This window comes from Sus scrofa, chromosome 1 (assembly GCF_054392235.1).
Source record: "Sus scrofa isolate SSC_HxYL_T2T_F1_AM1 chromosome 1, Sscrofa_HxYL_maternal_Yorkshire_Landrace_v2.0, whole genome shotgun sequence".
Classification (NCBI taxonomy): domain Eukaryota; kingdom Metazoa; phylum Chordata; class Mammalia; order Artiodactyla; family Suidae; genus Sus; species Sus scrofa.
In genome coordinates, this window is record NC_139383.1 from 226,528,566 (window position 1) to 226,548,918 (window position 20,353).

Consider the following 20,353-nt stretch of genomic DNA (forward strand, 5'->3'; position numbering starts at 1 on the left):
GCTGTGGTGTAGCTCTCAGACGCAGCTCGGATCCCGAGTTGCTGTGGTTGTGGCGGAGGCCAGCGGCTACAGTTCTTATTCAACCCCTACCTAGCCTGGGAAACTCCTTATGCTGAGGGTGCGGCCCTAAAAAGACAAAAGACACCCCCCCCCCCCAAAAAGTGACTTATCTAACAACAGCAACTAAAAGAACTCATAGTAGAAAGGTAGTTGCCAGGGATTGGAAGTCAAGCGAAGGGGACAACTAGAGAGAGGCTGGTAAAAAATGTGCAAACTTTTAGCTGTAAGATGAATAAGGTCTGAGACTCTAACATATAATGTGGTGTCTATAGTTGATAGCAATATTATGTAATTGAAATTTACTGAGAGAGAACTTAAATTTATTCCCCTCTCCAAAAAAAAAAAAAGCAAAAAAACCAAACTGAATTGAGTGTAAGGTGTTGAATACTTTGCACCCTGAATTCTTACTACATATGATGCAAGTAACAAGGAAACAAACATTGTTACTAGAAATAATTGGACGAAGTCAGAATAAGACTAAAGCAATGTCTCATAGAAGTTAACTTCTTACACTGTGAGATAAATCATCTTATAAAAATGATGCTGAGCAGCTATTTGCCGAGCATTTTCATTTTTCGAAAAATGTGCTGATGGGACCCGTCTCTATGGATGCTGAGATCCTGGCGTTGGTTTTTTCTTCTTTCCTATTTTGATTACTATTTAGAGTAAGTGGTTGAGTTCCACTGTTCCACCTTTGGGGGAGGTGGGGTGAATGATGTTCACATGCTGGCCTCTGATATATCACTCCATGGGGCATCTTCTCAGAGCATCCTTCTATGTCCCTTAGAAGCCTTGGGGAAGAATGTGGGGCATGAGGCTGGGAGGGAGAGGGTGTGGAGCTGGGGGGTCCTCATGTCCTTGTGAGCTGCATGCTATTGCCTGGCCACTTGCCTCTGCCAAATTCTCTGCCTTGGTTCTTGGGTGAGCTGCTGGGCTGGTGAGCCATGCCTCCAGCAGAGAAGGGACACCTCCTGGAGTCTGCCTCTTAGCGGGTGTTGGGTCCCTTCCACCGTCAGAGTTCCTCTGCTAGGTAGAGCTTCCTGAGAAGGCCCAGCAGCTGCCCATTTGGTTGGATTGAATCTTTTTACATCTTCTATATTTGTATTAAAAATCAATACAGGAAGAAGCATCTTGTCCCTTTCCTGCCGAATCATCCCATCATTTCAGTAAAGCCAAGCGAAGATGCCCAGCCTTTGGGTACTGTCAGCGCGGCCCCATGGGGCTCCAGCTCCATCTTGCCCATTTCCTGGGCTTATATTAAGGTGAGGCCTATGAATGTGTGTTAGACGGTGGGGGTGTGATGTGTGGGTGGGGAACTGAGACAGCAGACTTTCTTCTTGAGTTAAAATGAAGAAATCCATGATCCAATATGTGGTTCAGTGGAAATTGCTGAGGGCTGAGTGGAAGAAACCTTCCTAAAGAGATCAGCTGAAATTAATTTTATCTCTTCTTCATCAAGCTGGTTTCCTTTGGGTTCTCATACTGGGTTTAACATCAGAGAAACTGACACGCCAGATATATTTTTCCAGACAGTTTAGTACCATGAGTCATATGGATGTTCTGGCCACGTCATTTGGTTTCCTGTAGGGTTTGTACAGCCCCTTGCAAGAGAAAAATAGTGCACATACTAATTATTACACATGGTTGAGGTCCTGGGATAAATTTTAGGAATATATCATTTCGCTTTATATTTCTTGGGAGCTTTGAGGATAAGAAGAAAATAGCAGAAATTTACTTATGTGGTGGTTTCCCAAAGCTCCTTGCCCTTTAGGTCTTATGGAACTGTACTCTCGGGGGTAATTAGACTTTGTCAGAAAGCAGGCTTCCTTCCTTTGTGTTTTTCCAAAAAACGCTAGGGCCAGAGTTTATTTTATACAGCTCTTGTTCAAACTGACCTGCCCACCCCCTGGGCTGACGAGACCATGCCTTGGGTGGGAGCGCTTGTTCACCGCTAATTAGAGCAGCCTTCCCTAACTGGTTCCCCTCCTTAGAGGAAGGCTTCTGGTGAAACAAACCACAAACTCAGCCTCGCAAATCACGCTGGATGACTCTCTGGACTAGGTGTTATTCTTGAACAGTGTGGCATTTCTGATTCTTAATGAAAACTTTCTGGGAAGCTGGAACAACAATTCTATACCCCAGAGACTAAAACCTGCTTTTTCAAATGATATTTGAGTTGTTTTGCAAGTAGTAACAACAAAAGCAATCATAATAAAGGTCTGCTTCTTTGCAGACAGAATCTAATTCCCAGCTTGCTTTTGGTCTCTGATTCCTGTAAACCTGTGTTATTTGTTAGGGAATGTTATTTGGCTTGGAGATGGTTTCCCACATAAAGAAAATAAATACCCCAAGGTTGGTTTGGCCATATGCCAGGAACACCAGACAGAGCTGTGGTTTAAAAATGAAATAAATAGGATTCCCCGTTGTGGCTCAGTGGAAATGAACCCAACTAGTATCCATGAGGACGCAGGTTCGATCCCTGGCCCCACTCAGTGGACTAAGGATCTGGCCTTGACGTAGGTCGCAGATGCATCTCAGATCTGGTGTTGCTGAGGCTTTGATGTGGGTCGGCAGCTGCAGCTCCAATTCAACCCCTAGCCTGGGAACTTCCATATGCCACAGATGCAGCTGTACAAAGAAAAAGAAAAAAAAAAAAGAAAGAAAGAAAGAAAAGGAAAAAAATGAAATAATTAAAGCAGGGTTTAAGCCATCCCTCTGACCTCGGGCTCTTTCTTTATTTCAGGCTGTTGTTACTTATCACCTGGACTCTAGAATTATCTTCTCTCCCTGCTGCAGTCCATGTTGGACACTCCCTACAGGACTGCTAGGTTCCTGCTAGGGCCCTCCATCCTTTCTTGGATTCCCTTTGCCTCTACCACTGGATCCCTCTAGATTGCACAAAATCCTTAGATTCTTCCAAAATGAACTTGCCTAGGCTCCATCCCAGAGAGAATCCAGTTCAGGATATACAGGGCATGGCTTGGGCTGTCTAGCTGCTTGGTGACTCTGATGCACAGGTTGAGAGGCAGTGGCTGGCTGAACCCAGTCTGAGTCCTTCCCAGCATGGGTTTGAGGCTTGCAAGAGGTAGTCACAGCCCAACCGGCTCTACAGCCACCCCCAGGCTGTAGCCATGTGCCTTTCATTGCACAGCTTTGTTTTTGCCAGTCTTCTCACTTAGAGTGCCTTTCCCTTTCTCTTTTGTCTATCCACATTCTATCCATTTTCAAGTCTCCACTCAAGTTATAAATCTTACTCTAAGACCCCCCCCCTTTTTTTTCTTTTTTAGCTGTTCCCACAGCATATGGAAGTTCCTGGGCCAGGGATTGAATCCAAGTTGGAGCTGAGACCTATACCACAGCTGTAGCAATGCCAGATATGAACCTTTCTATGACCAGCCTGGGAAAACATGTCCTCTCTTTACTTTGGACTTCAGTATCCCTGCTGTTTTACTTAATGATTTCTCATTTTCTTTACATTAGTTATACATTTAATATACATCAAGCCTCCATCATATGAGGTCTTTTGGAAAGAAAGTAGGCAGTAAAACGTGATGCAGTTTTGGTTTTAACCTCTTTACTGGTGATGACATCCTCCCATATAATCACAGGAACTTGTGAAGCACCAGAAAAGAATAAGATTTAACCTGGAAGTTGTTAAACATAAAGGCTTTGACTGGGGACAATTGAAAGGGAAACCATGCAAAATGGATTCACTGGGGATTATGGCCAAGATCCCATGGGATTCATGGCAATTATCAAGGCATCTCAAATTCACAGTGAACAAACAAAAACTCCCCAAATTCATGGAAAATACTCTTTTTTTTTTTTGCCATTTCTTTGGCTGCTCCCGCAGCATATGGAGGTTCCCAGGCTAGGGGTCGAATCAGAGCTGTAGCCGCCAGCCTGCGCCAGAGCCACAGCAACTCGGGATCTGAGCCACGTCTACAACCTACACCACAGCTCACGGCAACACCGGATCCTTAACCCACTGAGCAAGGCCAGGGATCGAACCCACAACCTCATGGTTCCTAGTTGGATTCGTTAACCACTGAGCCACGATAGGAAGTCCCTGCATGGAAAATATTCTTTAAAAAAAAATCTTTTATCTTTTTGGGCCACACTCATGGCACATGAAGGTTCCCAGGCTGGGGGTCCAATCGGAGCTGCTGTAGCTGGTGGCCTATGCCATAGTCAAAATAACACCAGATCTGAGCAGTGTCTGTGACCTATGCCATAGCTCATGGAAATGCCAGATCCTTAACACACTGAGCAAGGCTGGGGATTGAACCTGCGTGCTCATGGATAGTAGTCATATTTTTTTCATTTCCGCTGAGCCATGATGGAAGCTCCTAAAAACATTCTTCTTTATTTGTAGATAGCACAATAGTCAGCAGTCGGTTTTGCCCTATTCTAAACTTTGTTACTACAATAACAAATATAAAGCTACTCCTCAAAGGAAAAAAACAAAATTATTTCATGCTTAGAGCGAACTGACAGATATCCTTTTTCGGATATTTCATTCATCAGCAATCCAGAGAGTAATGCTGGGCTGACTTCCTTTGTGAGTGGGGCTTATCTGAGGCTAACTCTGTTTAGTGTCCTTTGGGTTTACCTCTTCCACAGTTGATGGCTCTTTTTCCCTCTGTTGCAGATGATGGGAGGCAAAGGCCTTAAACAAGCCACAGAAATTGCTATATTAAATGCCAACTACATGGCCAAGAGATTAGAAAAACACTACAGAGTCCTTTTCCGGGGTGCAAGAGGCAAGTATGAACCTTAGTCTATATTCACCTTGGTTTTTTTCTTGGTGAAACCAAGTTTGACCTCATGGATGTGGCTTTCAGAACTGTGGGTTGGAAACTTCTGTTTCTCAGCATATACCAGAGAAAATCCTAGAGTTAATGGAAAGAACTTTAATTTAGTAAACAGTTTAGGGGTATCGCTGTTTGCAAGGTTTTGTGATGCACTTAATCTCTGCAGCCCAGGCCAATAAGGAGCCCACACCACTGAGAGATGTTACATAAATTCCTTGAGCTCATTACCTCCCCCACTGCCATGGGAGTGGCCCTAGGGTAATTCATTCAGGGCACAATGGCTGGGAGAGCCTTCTGGGAGGAGCTGCTTGAGATGAGTATGGAAGGAACAGTAGCAGAACCCCAGTAAACAGAGGTACAGGAGCAAGCCAGAGAGAAAGGAATGTTGGATGGGTTGATGGATGGGATAGGAGGGGAGGGAGCAGATGAGGATAAGGCTGGAGCAGGAGCATGGCGAAAGTCTCCGAAGGCTCTGGACTCTACCACTGGGCCAGAAAGGCTCTTGAGAAGGGGAATGACAGGATTAAGAGGATGTTAAAAATTATTAAGACAGTGGCAGGGGATGAACATGCTGTTAGAAGTAGAATCAAAGGACTTAGGTACTGATTAGTTGATGGTGAAGAAATTTTAGGTAAGCCTCTGTGGCTTTTTTGTTTGTTTGTCTTTTTTTAGGGCCACACCTGTGGCATATGGAAGTTCCTATGCTGGGAGTCGAATTGGAGATGCAGCTGCCTGTACCACAACCACGGCAATGCTGGATCCTTAAATCACTGAGCGAGGCCAGGGATTGAACCTGAGTCCTCATGCATGTGTACAAGTCAGGTTCGTTACTGCTGAGCCACAACCAGAACTCCAACCTCTGTGGCTTGTAACAGAGGGAGTAATAAATTGAAGAACAAGGTTTTGCTGGAACTGATGCAAGGGGCTGACTTGCAGAGATGTGGCTTTGGGTGCAGAATCTGATAGCAGACTGCTAGAAATGGTGAGACTCCAAAAAACCAGTATTGAGAAACCAGAGTGAAACTCCTCAAGCAGCTGGCTACATGGAAGGGCTACAGGAAAGGTGGCACCTGTGAGGGAGCTCTGTGCTGAGGGAGCTTTAAATCCCCCCATACCCTGCCCACCATCACGTCACCCATACTTCTGCCTCTGCTCTGCCCCACATCCTCTCTGGGGCTGCCCTTTCCTTTCCTGGTGCAAGAACTACTCTTGGGTCCCTCTGCACGGAAGATTTTCCCACTGCATTTATCATCCATATCTCTCCTGCAGACCTTGGGCTCCTGCACTTGGGAGGCTGTGGCTGCCTCAGTGCCTGGCATCGTGTCAGTTCAACACACAGCAAATGTGGGTGGTCTTGCCCAACATGGAAGGACAGGCTGAAGAGCGGGTGGCTGGTCTCAGGAGTCTTTAAAAGAACATTTGCCGGAGTTCCTGTCGTGGCACAGTGGTTAACGAATCCCGACTAGGAACCATGAGGTTGCAGGTTCAATCCCAGGCCTTGCTCAGTGGGTTAAGGATCCTGCATTGCTGTGGCTGTGGTGTAGGCCGGTGGCTACAGCTCTGATTGGACCCATAGGCTGGGAACCTCCATATGCCGAGGGAGCAGCCCTAGAAAAGGCAAAAAGACAAAAAAAAAAAAAAAAGAACATTTGCCTTTCACAATTAGGAAGCCTCTGGTCACCTCGGAAAGCAGGTCGGGCCCAACAGGGAGGCACATGCACTGAGAAGTGTCCTAAAGTTGGAAGAAGGGAGAAGCTTTCATGGTTTCAGGGGTTTGGTGGTGAAGCAAGGCAGGAGCTGTTTCAATAGGATACAATTTTCTTTTTTTTCTTTCTTTTAAAAAAAAAAAAAAAACAGTGGAGTTCTCTTTGTGGCTCAGCAGGTTAAGAACCTGACTAGTATCCATATGGATGCAGGTTTGATTCCTGGACTTGCTCAGTGGGTTAATGATCCAGCATTGCTGCGAGCTGCTGTGTAGTTCGTAGATGTGGCCTAGAACTGACATTGCTGTGGCTGTGTTTAGGCTGGTAGCTGCAGCTTGGATTTGACCCCCTAATCTGGGTACAGACCTAAAAACAACAACAACAAAACCAAAAAAAAGGGAAGTTGATTTTGAACTGCTGAGGAAAAGGCTTAAAGAGGGGAGAGTGAAGCTACAATGGAGGCAATAATAGAAGGGGGAATAAAGTCACTTTGGAGGTGATGGGAGGGGTGGTGCTAAGAGTCAGGTGGACAGCAGCACGCAGGCTGTGGACACAGAATTCCAGAGCAGGGACTGACGGGTCTTGAGCTTGGAGCAGAGGGACAGCAGCAGTAACCAGCACGCCCAGACCCAGGGCTGCAGTAACGAGGCCCCTCTTTTGCTCTTGGGGTCTCTGGCCCAGGCAACTATGCATTTACACCTGTGATCTTTAAAGGCTGATCTTGCTTTCTAAATATGTATCCAAAAGGGTGGTTCTAGAGTTTGAAAATAAAAAAGAGCTAAATAATCAGGAGCCCTGGTTAGCAGTGCTCCCCAGAGAGTAGGAAATAAAGTTGTGGGCAGTATGTTTCTAAGCAACACAATGAAATGCTTCTGAAGTGAAGCTACAAGAGCTACTAATTAATTCAAATATAGCTCCTGCACTGTGAGATGGTTCCTGCTTATGCATTGGCCTTCAGGATTAGCACCAGCATTTGTTTTGTCTGATTATATAAATCGTGTACATTTGCTCATCATGGAAAATTTGGACAATAAAAAGTTTGAGGAAGGAAATATAAATGATCCATGGTTCCATCAAGCAGACATAACCAATTAACATTTTGCTGTATTCTTTCCCACCTTACTTTGAGACAGTTGAGACCATATCCAGTTTATACCTTGTTTTTGTTTTTCACTTTTTTGGCTGTGCCCTTGGCATGCAGACATTTCCTGGGCCAGGGATCGAACCCATGCCACAGCAGCAACCAAGGCCACAGCAGTGACAACACCAGATCCTTAACCTACTGTGCCACCAGGGAACTCCCCATACCTGGTTATTTAACCTCATTTTATATTGTGATCATTTACCCTGTCATTAAATGTCCTTTGAAAGTGGTTATATATTGGACCCATTGTGGCTCTGCGGTAACAAACCTGACTAGTGTCCATGAGGTTGTGGGTTTGATCCCTGGCCTAACTCAGATGGTTACAGATCTGGTGTTGTCATGAGCTGTGGTGTAGTTTGCAGATGCGGCTTGGATCCTGTGTTGCTGTGGTTGTGGTGTAGGCCAGCAGCTGCAGCTCTGATTTGACCCCTCGCCTGCGAACTTCCATGTGCCATGGGTGCGGGGCTAAAAAGCAAAAAAAAAAAAAAAAAAGGCTATATAGGTTCTGTCACACTTATGATTTAATCAATTCTAGGAGTGCCCCCCCCCCATTTGCATTTGTAACAATGCTACAATGAATATCTTTTACTTAGATTTAAAAAAAAAAATCCCTGGAGTTCCTGTCGTGGCACAGTGGTTAACGAATCCGACTAGGAACCATGAGGTTGCGGGTTCGATCCCTGGCCTTGCTCAGTGCGTTAAGGATCCGACATTGCCGTGTCCTGTGTTAGGTTGCAGACATGGCTCGGATCCCGAGTTGCTGTGGCCCTGGCGTAGGCCGGTGCCTACAGCTCCGATTAGACCCCTAGCCTGGGAACCTCCATATGCCATGGGAAGCATAGAAAAGGCAAAAAGACAAATAAATAAATAAATAAATAAATCCCTGATTATTTCTGTAGGTTAGAGTTGTAGAAGAGAAATTATCTCAGAGGATTTGAATGCCTTTAAGGTCTTGAAAAGTATGGCCTCATTTCCCCCTAGAGAGTTAATATCAATTGATGTGACACTAACAGTATATAAGAGTAACCGTCTCACCGGAGCCCAGTGAACACCAAGTGCCAGGCTGGTAAAACAACACAAGCCAAACCCAAAATGTCGTTGCCAGTTTTGTTGAGTGAAAATAATCTTTTTCGCTTTAATTTATAAGATTTAGGGTTTTTTTTTTCTTAATTGTTTAATTATTTTTTTACTTAACACCTTCCTTAGGATTGTTTATATGCCAACTTCATTGACATAGAATTCACATTCTACACACATCACCCACTTAAAACACACAATTCAGTGGTTTTTAGTATGTTTGGAGTTGTGAGATGCAAGTTGCTCAGGTGCCTGCCGTGTGCTTAGCATTAAGCGACTACTGTGGGCAGAGACCGTCCCAGGAGATTTGCAACCCAGAAAGATAGATGAAATTTCCATTTGTTTTGACATTTTATCCCAGAATTAAGTAATGAATTGTATTTCTCATCCCATTCAGAAATAGATTGGTGATTACAGACTTTATTACCCAATCCCAAAGTTTATGAAACCAAAAATTGTCTCATGTTTGGTCTGGTAAACACATTCATTATATAATCTGAGGCTTAGTATTTAGGGCCTAAAAAAGAATGATCACTGTATCTCCTGAGGGCTCAAAATAGAAATGTTCTTAATAAAAAACATTGTATTCCAAAACATCTAATGGCAATATTAGAAGGCGGTCATTCATCTTAATCATATTTACCAGCTCTAAATAAGACTTTGGAATTATGGATGACTATGAGGCAATAACTTTAATGAACTCCAGGCTTCCCTTTAAGAACCATTTCTTTGAGAGATTTGAAAATACTAGCTAAATTTGTTGAGGCTTAGGGTTTTGCAAGGAAGTGATAGGCAAGAATTGAGATGGAGGAGCAGCCGTGGTATTTGTTCTGCTAGGATGAGCAAAGGAATTATCTCAGGTAAGGACCTGTGCCACAGCTGCAGTGGAAATGCTGGATCCTTAACCCACTGCACCACAAGGGAACTGCCTGGGTAAGGCAGTTTTTAAGGAGGAACTGAAAAAAATTTACAGTTGTCTGCTCTTGTGGGAGGCCAGGCTCATTGTTTGATCTAAATGGAGTTCCTGTTAGTGGCGTAAACAATTTTGTTTGTATCCCAACATCTTCTTTATGTTTTAATTTCTTAAATGCTTATCCCTTTTCTACTTTAGAGAAACCTAACTCTGCCTGGAAATTCTTGTCCCTGAAGAGGTTTCCTGGTGGCCTTTAGGATAGATGTGGGTCTCAGGGGCTGGGCCCTCCTGAGGCTAGAATCTCCTACCTACCTGACTTCATTTTTCATTTCATTTCCTACCTACCTGACTTCATTTTTCATTTCCGGGGAGACAATCAGGAGTCTTGATTCTGTTAGTAGTTCCTGGGTTTCTTTCCTTTTTTAATTTTTTTTATTTTTTTGCTTTTGAGGGCCACACCCGAGGCATATGGAGTCCTAGGCTAGGGGTCCAATTGGAGCTACAGCTGCCGGCCTACGTCACAGCCACAGCAACACTGGATCTGAGCCACATCTGCGACCTACACCACAGCTCACGGCAATGCTGGATCCTTAACCCACTGAGCAAGGCCAGCGACTGAACCTGAAACCTCATGGTTCCTAGTCAGATTCGTTTCTGCTGCACCATGACAGGAACTCCTTTTTTTTTTTTTTTTTTAATTTGTTTTAGGGCTGCACCTGTGGCATATGGAGGTTCCCAGGCCAGGGTTCCAACTGGAGCTGGAGCTGCTGGCCTACACCACAGCCACAGCAATTCCAGATCTGAGCCATGTCTGTGATCTACACCACAGCTCACGGTAACACTGGATCCTCAACCTGATGAGTGAGGCCAGGGATCGAACCTGCATCCTCATGGATGCTGGTCAGATTTGTTTCTGCTGAGCCACGATGGGAACTCTGGTCCCTGGGTTTCAGATGGGAAGCTTGACTGAGTGTTGATTGCCCACTTTATAGAGTAATTAGCTAGTGAATTCCATTTATTTCTAGGCAGTCACCCTGAGGATGTGGGATAAATAAGGTACGGTCCAGTCTCCGCTCTCAAGAAGGCTTTTGGGAAGGCTTATCTTTCTGTAGCAGTTTCCCATGTCATCTTTAGCCTTGTAAGATAATTAACATATGAGGGGTTGGCAGGGGGTATGTTCCAAGCTTAGAGCCAAGTCACTTTTATTTTGCTTTTCTACCCTGCCCCCACCTTCCTCTTCTTTCCTTACTCTTTTGACTAGGTGTCTTTTCAGACTCAGCTCTAGTCATGGTTAGGCCCAGAGGAAACACCTACTCCCTGAAAATTAAAACTTGCGCTTATCAGTTTATACAGTTTCTAGCCATAGAAGATTTGTATATCTTTTCTCCTTAAAAACTGCAAATGAAGATGAACATCTTGGGATCTGGCTTCAACAGCAACGAAGTTTAAATTTCACCCTTTTTTGGGCTCAAGCAGAAAGAGAGAGATACTGAAATCTCACTGGAGTTTCCATGTGAATGTATTAGAATATGGATTTAGAAAATAACATCTGAACCTCATTTTGAAAATGGAGCTCTTCCCAACCACTTGGCTGTGGTGGATGCCTCTGCAGATGAAGTCTTGGTATTAGCAGCGCCAGGCTGAGCTTGGCTTGGCAGGCCCTTTCAGCTATTACTGAACCTATGCTCAGAACACTGTGCTCTCCTCCCGCCAGCAAGAGACTCCTCCCCAACGTGCATCCCTCTCCTCCAGCCTCCTGCCTGCTGAGTGTTCTTCAGAGCACTGAGCTCCTCCCTTAGCCACCTTCTTTGCATCATTGTCACAGTGCTGGAATAGCTCTCAAGGGTTCAGAAAAGAAAAGTCAAAGCTTGAGGCTGGGCTCCACAAATGAGGTAACAAAGTAGGGTAATTAGGATTCCTAAAACCAACAGTGAATGAGGATTTAAATAATCTTGTGGTTTCCCTCCTGTACATTTCAACTGGTCAGTTCTTACTGGCTGCACCTGTGGCCATGTGGAAATTCTTGGGCCAGGGATCGAACCAGTGTCACAGCAGTGACAATACAAGATCCTTAACCCGTTAGACCACCAGGGAACTCCCTGGTCAGTTCTTTTAGGCACTTCTTTTTCTCTGTCTCTGAATATACCTTTCCACTTTTGAAACACACTCCTTACAAACTGCATATACTAGTTAGAAAGTGTTTTTTAAATATGCAGTGACAGTATATTCAATACCTCAGACTCTCAATACTTTTCAAATAAAGCCAATCCTTTCATATGTATACCTGACACAAGAAGCAGAGAAGTTCACAGACTGTATCTTCATAGGCTGATAATGACTATAGCTTTTCTTCTTAGGCATGAGGAGTTATGTCTGCTCTAAGGATCTGCAAGTGGATTTATTGTTTGCTGAGAGTCAGGATAGCGGGTCAGTAAGGAAGAGTATATTATTGTTTCATGAGTAGATTCTTTCCTTGAAGGAAATGAACCAATTTTGTGGGACGTGGAATTTGAGAAGCTCCCAGGAATGCTGTCAGTTTAAGAAAATGCTGACTTACTCACTGGTTAATCCTTGATGCTGGATGGGTGGTCAACAGCTCATGCAGGGCAGATGGTGGCCTGAACCTAAAGAGGAAACTGGTTTATAATCAAGAACAAGGCGAACTGCCCCCACAAGACCGTGACCTCATTAGTTCCCTGCCACTTATGCTGTGCTGTTTGACAATCATTATTTCTGATTCTTGGTCTGAAGACTGGAACCAAAACCTCAAAAGCCCCTTTGAAGAATCACATAAAATCAGTGACTTATGGATATAGGTTTACTATATATTTACACAGACGTAGACGCCATTATTTGATGTTGGGAACAAAGTTGTTGAAAAGAATGTCAAGGACTTTTAGCTCTAGAAATATTTTGTATAAAAGGATCAGGCCTGTGATGACATGTTTAATGGTTGCAAGTAGATTTTAGGTCCTTTGAGTAGAAATGGTCTCATCTCCACGGAGCTTAGCAAGTGTTCCAGCACTGGTCCCACCTCCCACTGGCCTCCTCGCTGTTGGGTGTGTTGTGCACTGAGGATTGGACATGTTGGCCTAACATGTTAAAAACTTTTATATGTAGTAAGAACAGACAAAATCTTTGTTGTCAATTATAAACTTACAAAGTGCCCACGGCTTCTTAGTCCTCAAGGATATGCTGATTTTGCTCACTTTCTTGGGTAAAACAACAAACTGATGTTTATCTTGAGCTGAAACAATTTTCCTCAACAGGTTATGTGGCTCATGAGTTTATTTTGGATACAAGACCCTTCAAAAAGTCTGCAAATATTGAGGCTGTGGATGTGGCCAAGAGGCTCCAGGATTATGGTGAGTGGTCTCATGAGAGTGACTTCTTGGAGGGGAACTTGGGCTTTTGACCTTCATACTGGCTGTGGAGCACAGACTGAGTGTGCAAGTATCTCAGTAAACTCACCCACAGGCTAAACAGGGAGCCCAGGGCTGTGGATAAACATTTTCACTATGAATGCACTGGTACTGGCTTTTGAATGATATTTTATCATCTTGAACCTATCAGCAGCTAGGTAAAGTCTTCATAGTTAACAAAGTTAAAAATCTACCCCAAATTCCACCTGTCCTACTTCCAGTAAACAGAGAGGTTCATGAAGAGGTGAACTGGTGTGATGATAAAGGAACTGGAGCAAGCAACCTGCAGCAGTGTTAAAAAGATGAGCACTTGAATTTTATAACCACCTCAGTCATGGCCTAGCTGTTTCTAGAGATGAAGCAATAGGTACACTTTGTTTTCATAGACATGTTGCAGTTTTCGCTGAAGGATTTTGAAAGACATAGGCCTTTTGTCTGTGTATTGTTAGTGGATGTTCATTCTGCAGTATCTTTATTAAAATACATTTTCTTAGTGGCACTATTAATAACATCAAAGACCCTGCAATCGTCAGGAAGGCTAAGTTGGGGAGAACTTTGCCTTTTGATGAATGTGGAGTCCTATCTGAATTTTAAGATGATCTGAATGACTTCTTTTAATAAGTAATGTGAAAGCTTCAATAATTTAATAGTTTTACTACTGTATCATAACGGGAGTCCCAAGTGTGTGACTCATTTCTCCCTTGAATGAATTATCTTATTATGCAGAGTTACACTGATAATAAATGGGAAAACCTGAGACAGTTTTCAATAATGAAATTAGCATTTACCTTCTCTGAATCTCCTCTGGCTGCTCCTATGACCTGACTTGACCTCCCAGCTAATGGCTGAGTAATGGCCGATTGAGGATAAGGCTTCATTTCTGGGATGTACCCACATCTGACTGCAGCAGCATTTGCAGGGAGGCAGGCATGCAGTGGATGGAGGGAGGTGGTAATTTAAGTTACCACCCAGTATTTCCGAGTACTGTTCTATCTCCAGCCATGATATGCTGATACTTGAGAGGGTAATTGCTACACTTGCCTCAAGCCCAGAACTGCCCAGGTGATTGGCACATGGAAGACACTCAGGACATATGTGCTTAATAAGTGAGAGAATGCATGAATGGCTAAGTAAAAAAACAATGAAAATGACAACACAGATTCTGGTTCTTAATCAAACCTACTGATCAGAATTCCTGGGTAAGGCCTACTAATCTATATTTAGAACACTTCATAGATGGGTCTTATCAGGTGAGTGTGCTGTACAGCAGAGGTTTCCAAACTTAACTAATGATCAGATCACCTCATTCTGATATAAGACTCATTCCTTGGGTTTCCTGAATCAGGGTCAAAATTTCAGGAATCTGTGTTTCCAAGACAACTCAGATGGCTCCAGATATGAGAACCACTATAGCAGAAAATACTGGACTGAATTTGCTCACATGTGGTGTTGAGGTTGGACTTAGTGGGTAATGAGATCAGCTTGTTGCTAAAAAAAAAAATAAATAAATAAACCTTCTTTGATTTGGGTGACATAGTTGTATGCATTTGTCAGAACTCATTAAATGGTACACTTAAGATGTGTGCATTTCACTATAAGTAAACTTTATTACAAAAACATGTGAACAGATATCAATTTCAGATACTGAATTCTAGCTAATGATATGCATGCTGAAGTGTTTAAAGGGGAAATGTACTGATAGCTGCAATATGCTTGGAAATGCACCAAAAATAAAATGGATGTGTGAGATATGTGACATGAAGAGATGGTTAGATGCGTGGTGAAGCAAACAGAGCATCAGTGTAGAATCTAAGTAGAAGGTGTATGAGTGTTGACTCTGACAATCCTTTCAACTTATTGGCAGGTTTGAAAATGTTATAATAAAATGTTGACAAGACAGTCTTTTTTTTTTTTATTTCAGTTATTGTATTTTGCATCTTTTCTTGTTTGTTTTATTTTTTTTGTCTTTTTTTGTTGTTGTTGTTGTTGCTATTTCTTGGGCCGCTCCCGCGGCATATGGAGGTTCCCAGGCTAGGGGTTGAATCGGAGCTGTAGCCACCGGCCTACGCCAGAGCCACAGCAACGCGGGATCCGAGCCGCGTCTGCAACCTACACCACAGCTCACGGCAACACCGGATCGTTAACCCACTGAGCAAGGGCAGGGACCGAACCTGCAACCTCATGGTTCCTAGTCGGATTCGTTAACCACTGCGCCACGACGGGAACTCCACAAGACAGTCTTTTAAAGCATGCAGGCATGACTCTAAAGCACCCCCATGTAATGATGTACCCTAGAATCTGGGAACCACTGCCCTCCAGGGCAAACTTAGTTGACTGGAATATCAACCTGGGAGCTGTTCTTCATCTTTTGAAGGTCACAAGAAAAAGTGTAAGAATTGGGAAAAAGTCGTTTTTGGCTTTTGTCCAGGAAATCTTTCTCTTGACCATTTGCCTTGTTGATTCATCTTAACACATGAAAACTTTTGGAAACAGAAACACCTTCAGCCTATATTTAGTGTAAAGAGAGGCTTTTCTACATACTGGGGAAGTCTCAGTTTCCTCATCTATAAAACAGGGACAATACCACTCACTCCAGGATCCTGCATGCTTGTTACCTCGTTATTTAACTTTTGGTAGGCTATTTTTTAATTTCTCGTATTTGTAAGATACATGAACATATAAAAAGATTCAAAAACACAAAGGGAAATAAAAATCCTAGTCTAATTTTCTGGTAACAACCCTGTTACAATTTTAGTATTTATTCTTCAAAGCAGCATTTATTCTTTATTCCCTCAAAATATGCATAGATGTAAGAAGCATACACATATGTATATAAACATACACATACTCTGTCATTTAAAAAATAAAAATGAGGAGGTCTCACTGTGGTGCAGTGGAAACAAATCCAAATAGTATCCATGAGGATGCGGGTTCAATCTCTGGCCTTGTTCAGTGGGTTAGGGATCTGGAGTTGCTGTGAGCTGTGGTGTAGGTCACAGATGAGGCTCGAATCTGATGTTGCTGTGGCTGTGGCATAGGCTGGCAGCTGTAGCTCTGATATGACCCCTAGCCTAGGAACCTCCATATGCCTTGGGTGCAGCCCTAAAAAGCAAAAATAACAAAAAAAAAATTTAAAAAGACAATTTGATTATGTAGCTTGCCTTTTTCACTTAATATTTTTGAATATTTACCCAGTTTAACAAATATAAATTCAAATACTTTGAACGGTTGCGTACTTGTTGTATGGATACTCAGTACAGTTGGCTTAACTGAGAAGTTGCCTGGTGGCTCAGTGGGTTAAGGACCCAGAGTTGTCACTGCTGCAGTTTGGGTCACTGCTGTGGCATGGGTTTGATCCCTGGCCTGGGAACTTCCACATGCTTGGGTGGGGCCAAAAAAATTGGCTTCACTGATCCCCTCTTGTTGGATATTAGGTTATTCCCTAAGCTTTTCTTCTATAAAAAGTGCTGAGATGAATCCCTAGATATATCTAATAGCAAATTTATCAGATGTTTTGCTTGAGATAAGTTATAGTCTCTTCTTCCAAATTGGGGAGGTCAAAATTAATGACAGAAGATCCCTCATCTCCTTTGTAGGATTTCATGCCCCTACCATGTCCTGGCCAGTGGCAGGCACTCTTATGATCGAGCCCACTGAATCAGAAGACAAGGCAGAGCTGGATCGATTTTGTGATGCCATGATCAGCATTCGGCAGGAAATCAGCGACATTGAGGAGGGCCGCATTGACCCCAGGGTCAATCCACTGAAGGTACTTTATCTAAAATGTCTCAGAGGGAGTTCCCATTGTGGCTTAGTGGATTAAGAACACGACATAGTCGGAGTTCTTGTCGTGGCACAGTGGTTAACGAATCCGACTAGGAACCATGAGGTTGCAGGTTCGATCCCTGGCCTTGCTCAGTGGGTTAAGGATCCAGTGTCACAGACTAGGCTCAGATCCTGTGTTGCTGTGGCTCTGGCGTAGGCTGGCAGCTACAGCTCCGATTAGACCCCTAGCCTGGGAACCTCCACATGCTGCAAGTGCAGCCCTAGAAAAGGCAAAAAGACAAACAAACAAACAAAAAAACCCCATGACATAGTCTCCATGATGATGTGGGTTTGCTCCCTGGCCTCATTTAGTGAGTTAAGGATCTGGCATTGCCACAAGCTGTAGGGTAGGTTGGAGATGCAGCTTGGATACGGTGTTGCTGTGGTAAGGCTGTAGGTCTGCAGTTGCAGCTCTGATTCAACACCGTGGCCTGCAAACTCCCATATGATACAGGTGTAGACGTAACAAGGAAAATAAAGTGTCCCAGAGAGTAGAAAGCAGTGTCTGGACAGCGTGTTGGCAACCTGAGCTCCTATCAGATGATACTGTTGCCTAGAATAAGACCATTCTTCTGGAATGATGATCCATTCATTATGTGGAAGTTTAAATCTTCTTGAATCAACATAGCGGTGTTGTGAGTTTCCACTATGGCACAGTTGATTAAGGAGTTGGTGTTGCTGCAACTGTGGCACAGGTCACAGCTGTGGTTCAGATTTGATCCTTGGCCTGGGAACTTCCATATGCCTTAGGTGCAGCCAAAACTAACAAAAAGAAAAAAAAAGAGAAAAAAAAAAAGAAAAAAAAACCCGCATAGCAACGGTCACTCAAGTATAATGCCAAATTTCTTATATGTTTTTATGGTTTAGTGGGTGTGGGAGCTATTCACCCCACAAGCACCCAACTGGCTGCTGAAGGAGGGAGCAGAGGCTGGAGGACTTTATTTAATTGGAGAAGACTTAACATTTGGTGTCTCTGTTTGATGCACTCTACTGAGATTATTTACCTTACAAACTCCAGATAAAGACAAATTCTTGTATTGGAGTAGTTAGCTCTTAGAACAATCAAGATTGGTACTTGGCTTGAATGTTTTACAATGTTTATGGTCTACATTGCAGGAGAATTTGTTAGTCATTACCTTGCTTCTTCCAAAACATGTTCCTTTTATATCTGGTCAGAGCCCTAAGTTCTGCATTAGGTCCAGACTTTAGTAAGCTGGGGGATCATGAATTGAGAATATCTTGAAGACTGTGGTTGTTATGCTATGGCTCCAAGCCAGGCAGCAAGTCTGAGATGTTTGGGGAGACTCAGACAGACTCCAAAGCTGCTTAGCTGAAGGTGGAGCACTGGGGCCAATGGCTGGCAGAAGGCCAGTCCTGTGCACAGTGTGAGTTTGACAGGGTGGTAGAGGAATATAATATGATTTGCTTGCATTATTATTTATCCTCTGGAGTCTGCTCATTCTTGCAGGACTTCGGCTATTTTTTAAAGAGGCAGTAGACATCTAAAGAACATAACACTGAGCTATAAAAGCAAGTGGAGGATGTCACAGGATGACATAAGGCTTAAAAGTATACCAGACTATGCTGTATGCAGTTTATTAATATATGCAGTAATAGTATAAAAACATGGTGAGAATGGCAACACCAAATTCAAGGTCCTGGTTATCACTGGGGAGAATAAACAGACAGTTGGAGAGGTGATATGCTGGCAGCTCTAATGCTATCTGTAATGCTTTTTACTTTAAAAATTTTCTTCCCCCTAAAACAGCCCTCTGTTCGTGGGCTTCCATCAGAAGCCCTCCAGTCGATGTGATGTAGGGAAGAAGGCAGAGTTCTGCTCTGACCCCTCCCCCATCCATGTCTCTTCTCAGATGTCTCCACACTCCTTGACCTGTGTCACATCCTCCCACTGGGATCGGCCGTACTCCAGAGAGGTGGCAGCATTCCCACTTGTAAGTTCTCCTCTGAAGGTGGATGTGCCAGCTGGTCCAGGTTCACCTGTGTGGGAGGGACCATCGCCTGCTCACTATAGCAACCACATGTAGGGCAGACACCTTCACAGAACAGGAACTGATATTCACAGAGCTGAGGTTGGAGTTGGGTGCCAGGCACAGTCCTGGGAACCCTCAGGGCGCACAGTCCAGGAAGACCAGATGGGAGTCCCTATCAAGTGGGTTGATGTTTTCCACCGTTGTTCGCCAGGGAGATGGCCCTAAATGCAATGTTTCTTTCCTTGGCTTCTTACATGAAGGTGCTCTGCAGTCTGTTTGGCCAAGTGGGGACAAGGGATATGAAGGGACAGTCATGAAGGAGGTTGGAGTTTAGAATGGTTGTTGGGCTAATGGTATCTCAGGCCGTGGGGCTATTACTGCAGTCTCCTCTCAAGAATATTCCAGAACATTCCCATCTTTTGTCCCTTGCAGCCATTCGTGAAACCAGAGAACAAATTCTGGCCAACCATTGCCCGGATTGATGACATCTATGGAGATCAGCACCTGGTTTGTACCTGCCCCCCCATGGATGTGTATGAGTCCCCGTTTTCTGAACAGAAGAGGGCCTCTTCTTAGTCTTGTCGCCTAAGTTCAAGTGACTGATTTGATGCGCATTTGAGTGATAAATATTTCATCTTTCATCATAAACTAAAGTAGGGGTTTTATATACTGTGTATATTTTTGTAAGTTCTGTGGAGGTTAATGTAAATACAACTAGCATAGTAAGTGGAAGCTCATCATTGGGAGATTGATTTGATTTGCTTTGGTGCTTCTGCTTTCACATGCATCAGTTGATGTTCAAGTTGCCTTGATTGGGACCATTTAGTTTTTTGCATAGAAATTCTGGGGTGTGCTAGTAACTTTAACTTCAATGTAGCAAATTTGCAGGTGTAATAGAGGCTATACTGGAGGGAAGATAGACATTTTTATTCCAAAAAGTCCTTGTGGACTATGCCATCTGTGGGAAATCCCAGGGCAAATGTTTACATTTTGTATACACTGAAGAAATCTTTTTCCTCCTACTAATTTACCTAATTTGTAACAGCATTTCTAAGTGTTTTCCTTTTTCCATGTTTGTAGTTTTTTTTTACATCTGCAATAAGTAACATTCTAATAAAAGCATTGAAGTGCCTTCTTGGTCATTTTTTCAGTGTTAACTCCCACATACTCTAGGTTTAGAGGGGTTTGAAGGGTTACCAGAATACCCAACCCTGTAGTATTGTTACATTATCAGTTTTGTCTTTGGCTAAAGAAATATTTTCTATGCCTCTGTTAACAGCAAATTTCACTTTGGTCCTTTTTCTTAGTTGTGTTTGGCTGTGAATAACTGAAAACAAACCACAGAATTTTAATCAGGGTAATAAGGCAAGGGCTCATTAGTGCCCCTTCAGTCTTCCTGCTCTG

The 20,353-nt window shown here is 43.4% G+C and overlaps 1 protein-coding gene across 2 annotated transcripts in view; it reads left to right on the plus strand.

Annotated features, from left to right (window-relative positions):
• The window catches only part of GLDC (glycine decarboxylase), a 111,636-nt gene extending 91,556 nt beyond the window's left edge, over window positions 1-20,080 (plus strand). For both annotated transcript variants that reach the window (XM_021063878.2, XM_084986225.1), the window contains 6 exons: window positions 1,181-1,322; window positions 4,712-4,823; window positions 12,981-13,076; window positions 16,730-16,902; window positions 18,830-18,910; window positions 19,382-20,080. In XM_021063878.2, coding sequence (XP_020919537.1) covers window positions 1,181-1,322; window positions 4,712-4,823; window positions 12,981-13,076; window positions 16,730-16,902; window positions 18,830-18,910; window positions 19,382-19,525 — 748 coding nt within the window. In that variant the 3' untranslated portion in view covers window positions 19,526-20,080. The remainder of the gene's footprint in view (window positions 1-1,180; window positions 1,323-4,711; window positions 4,824-12,980; window positions 13,077-16,729; window positions 16,903-18,829; window positions 18,911-19,381) is intronic.
• The last annotated feature ends 273 nt before the right edge of the window (window positions 20,081-20,353 follow it).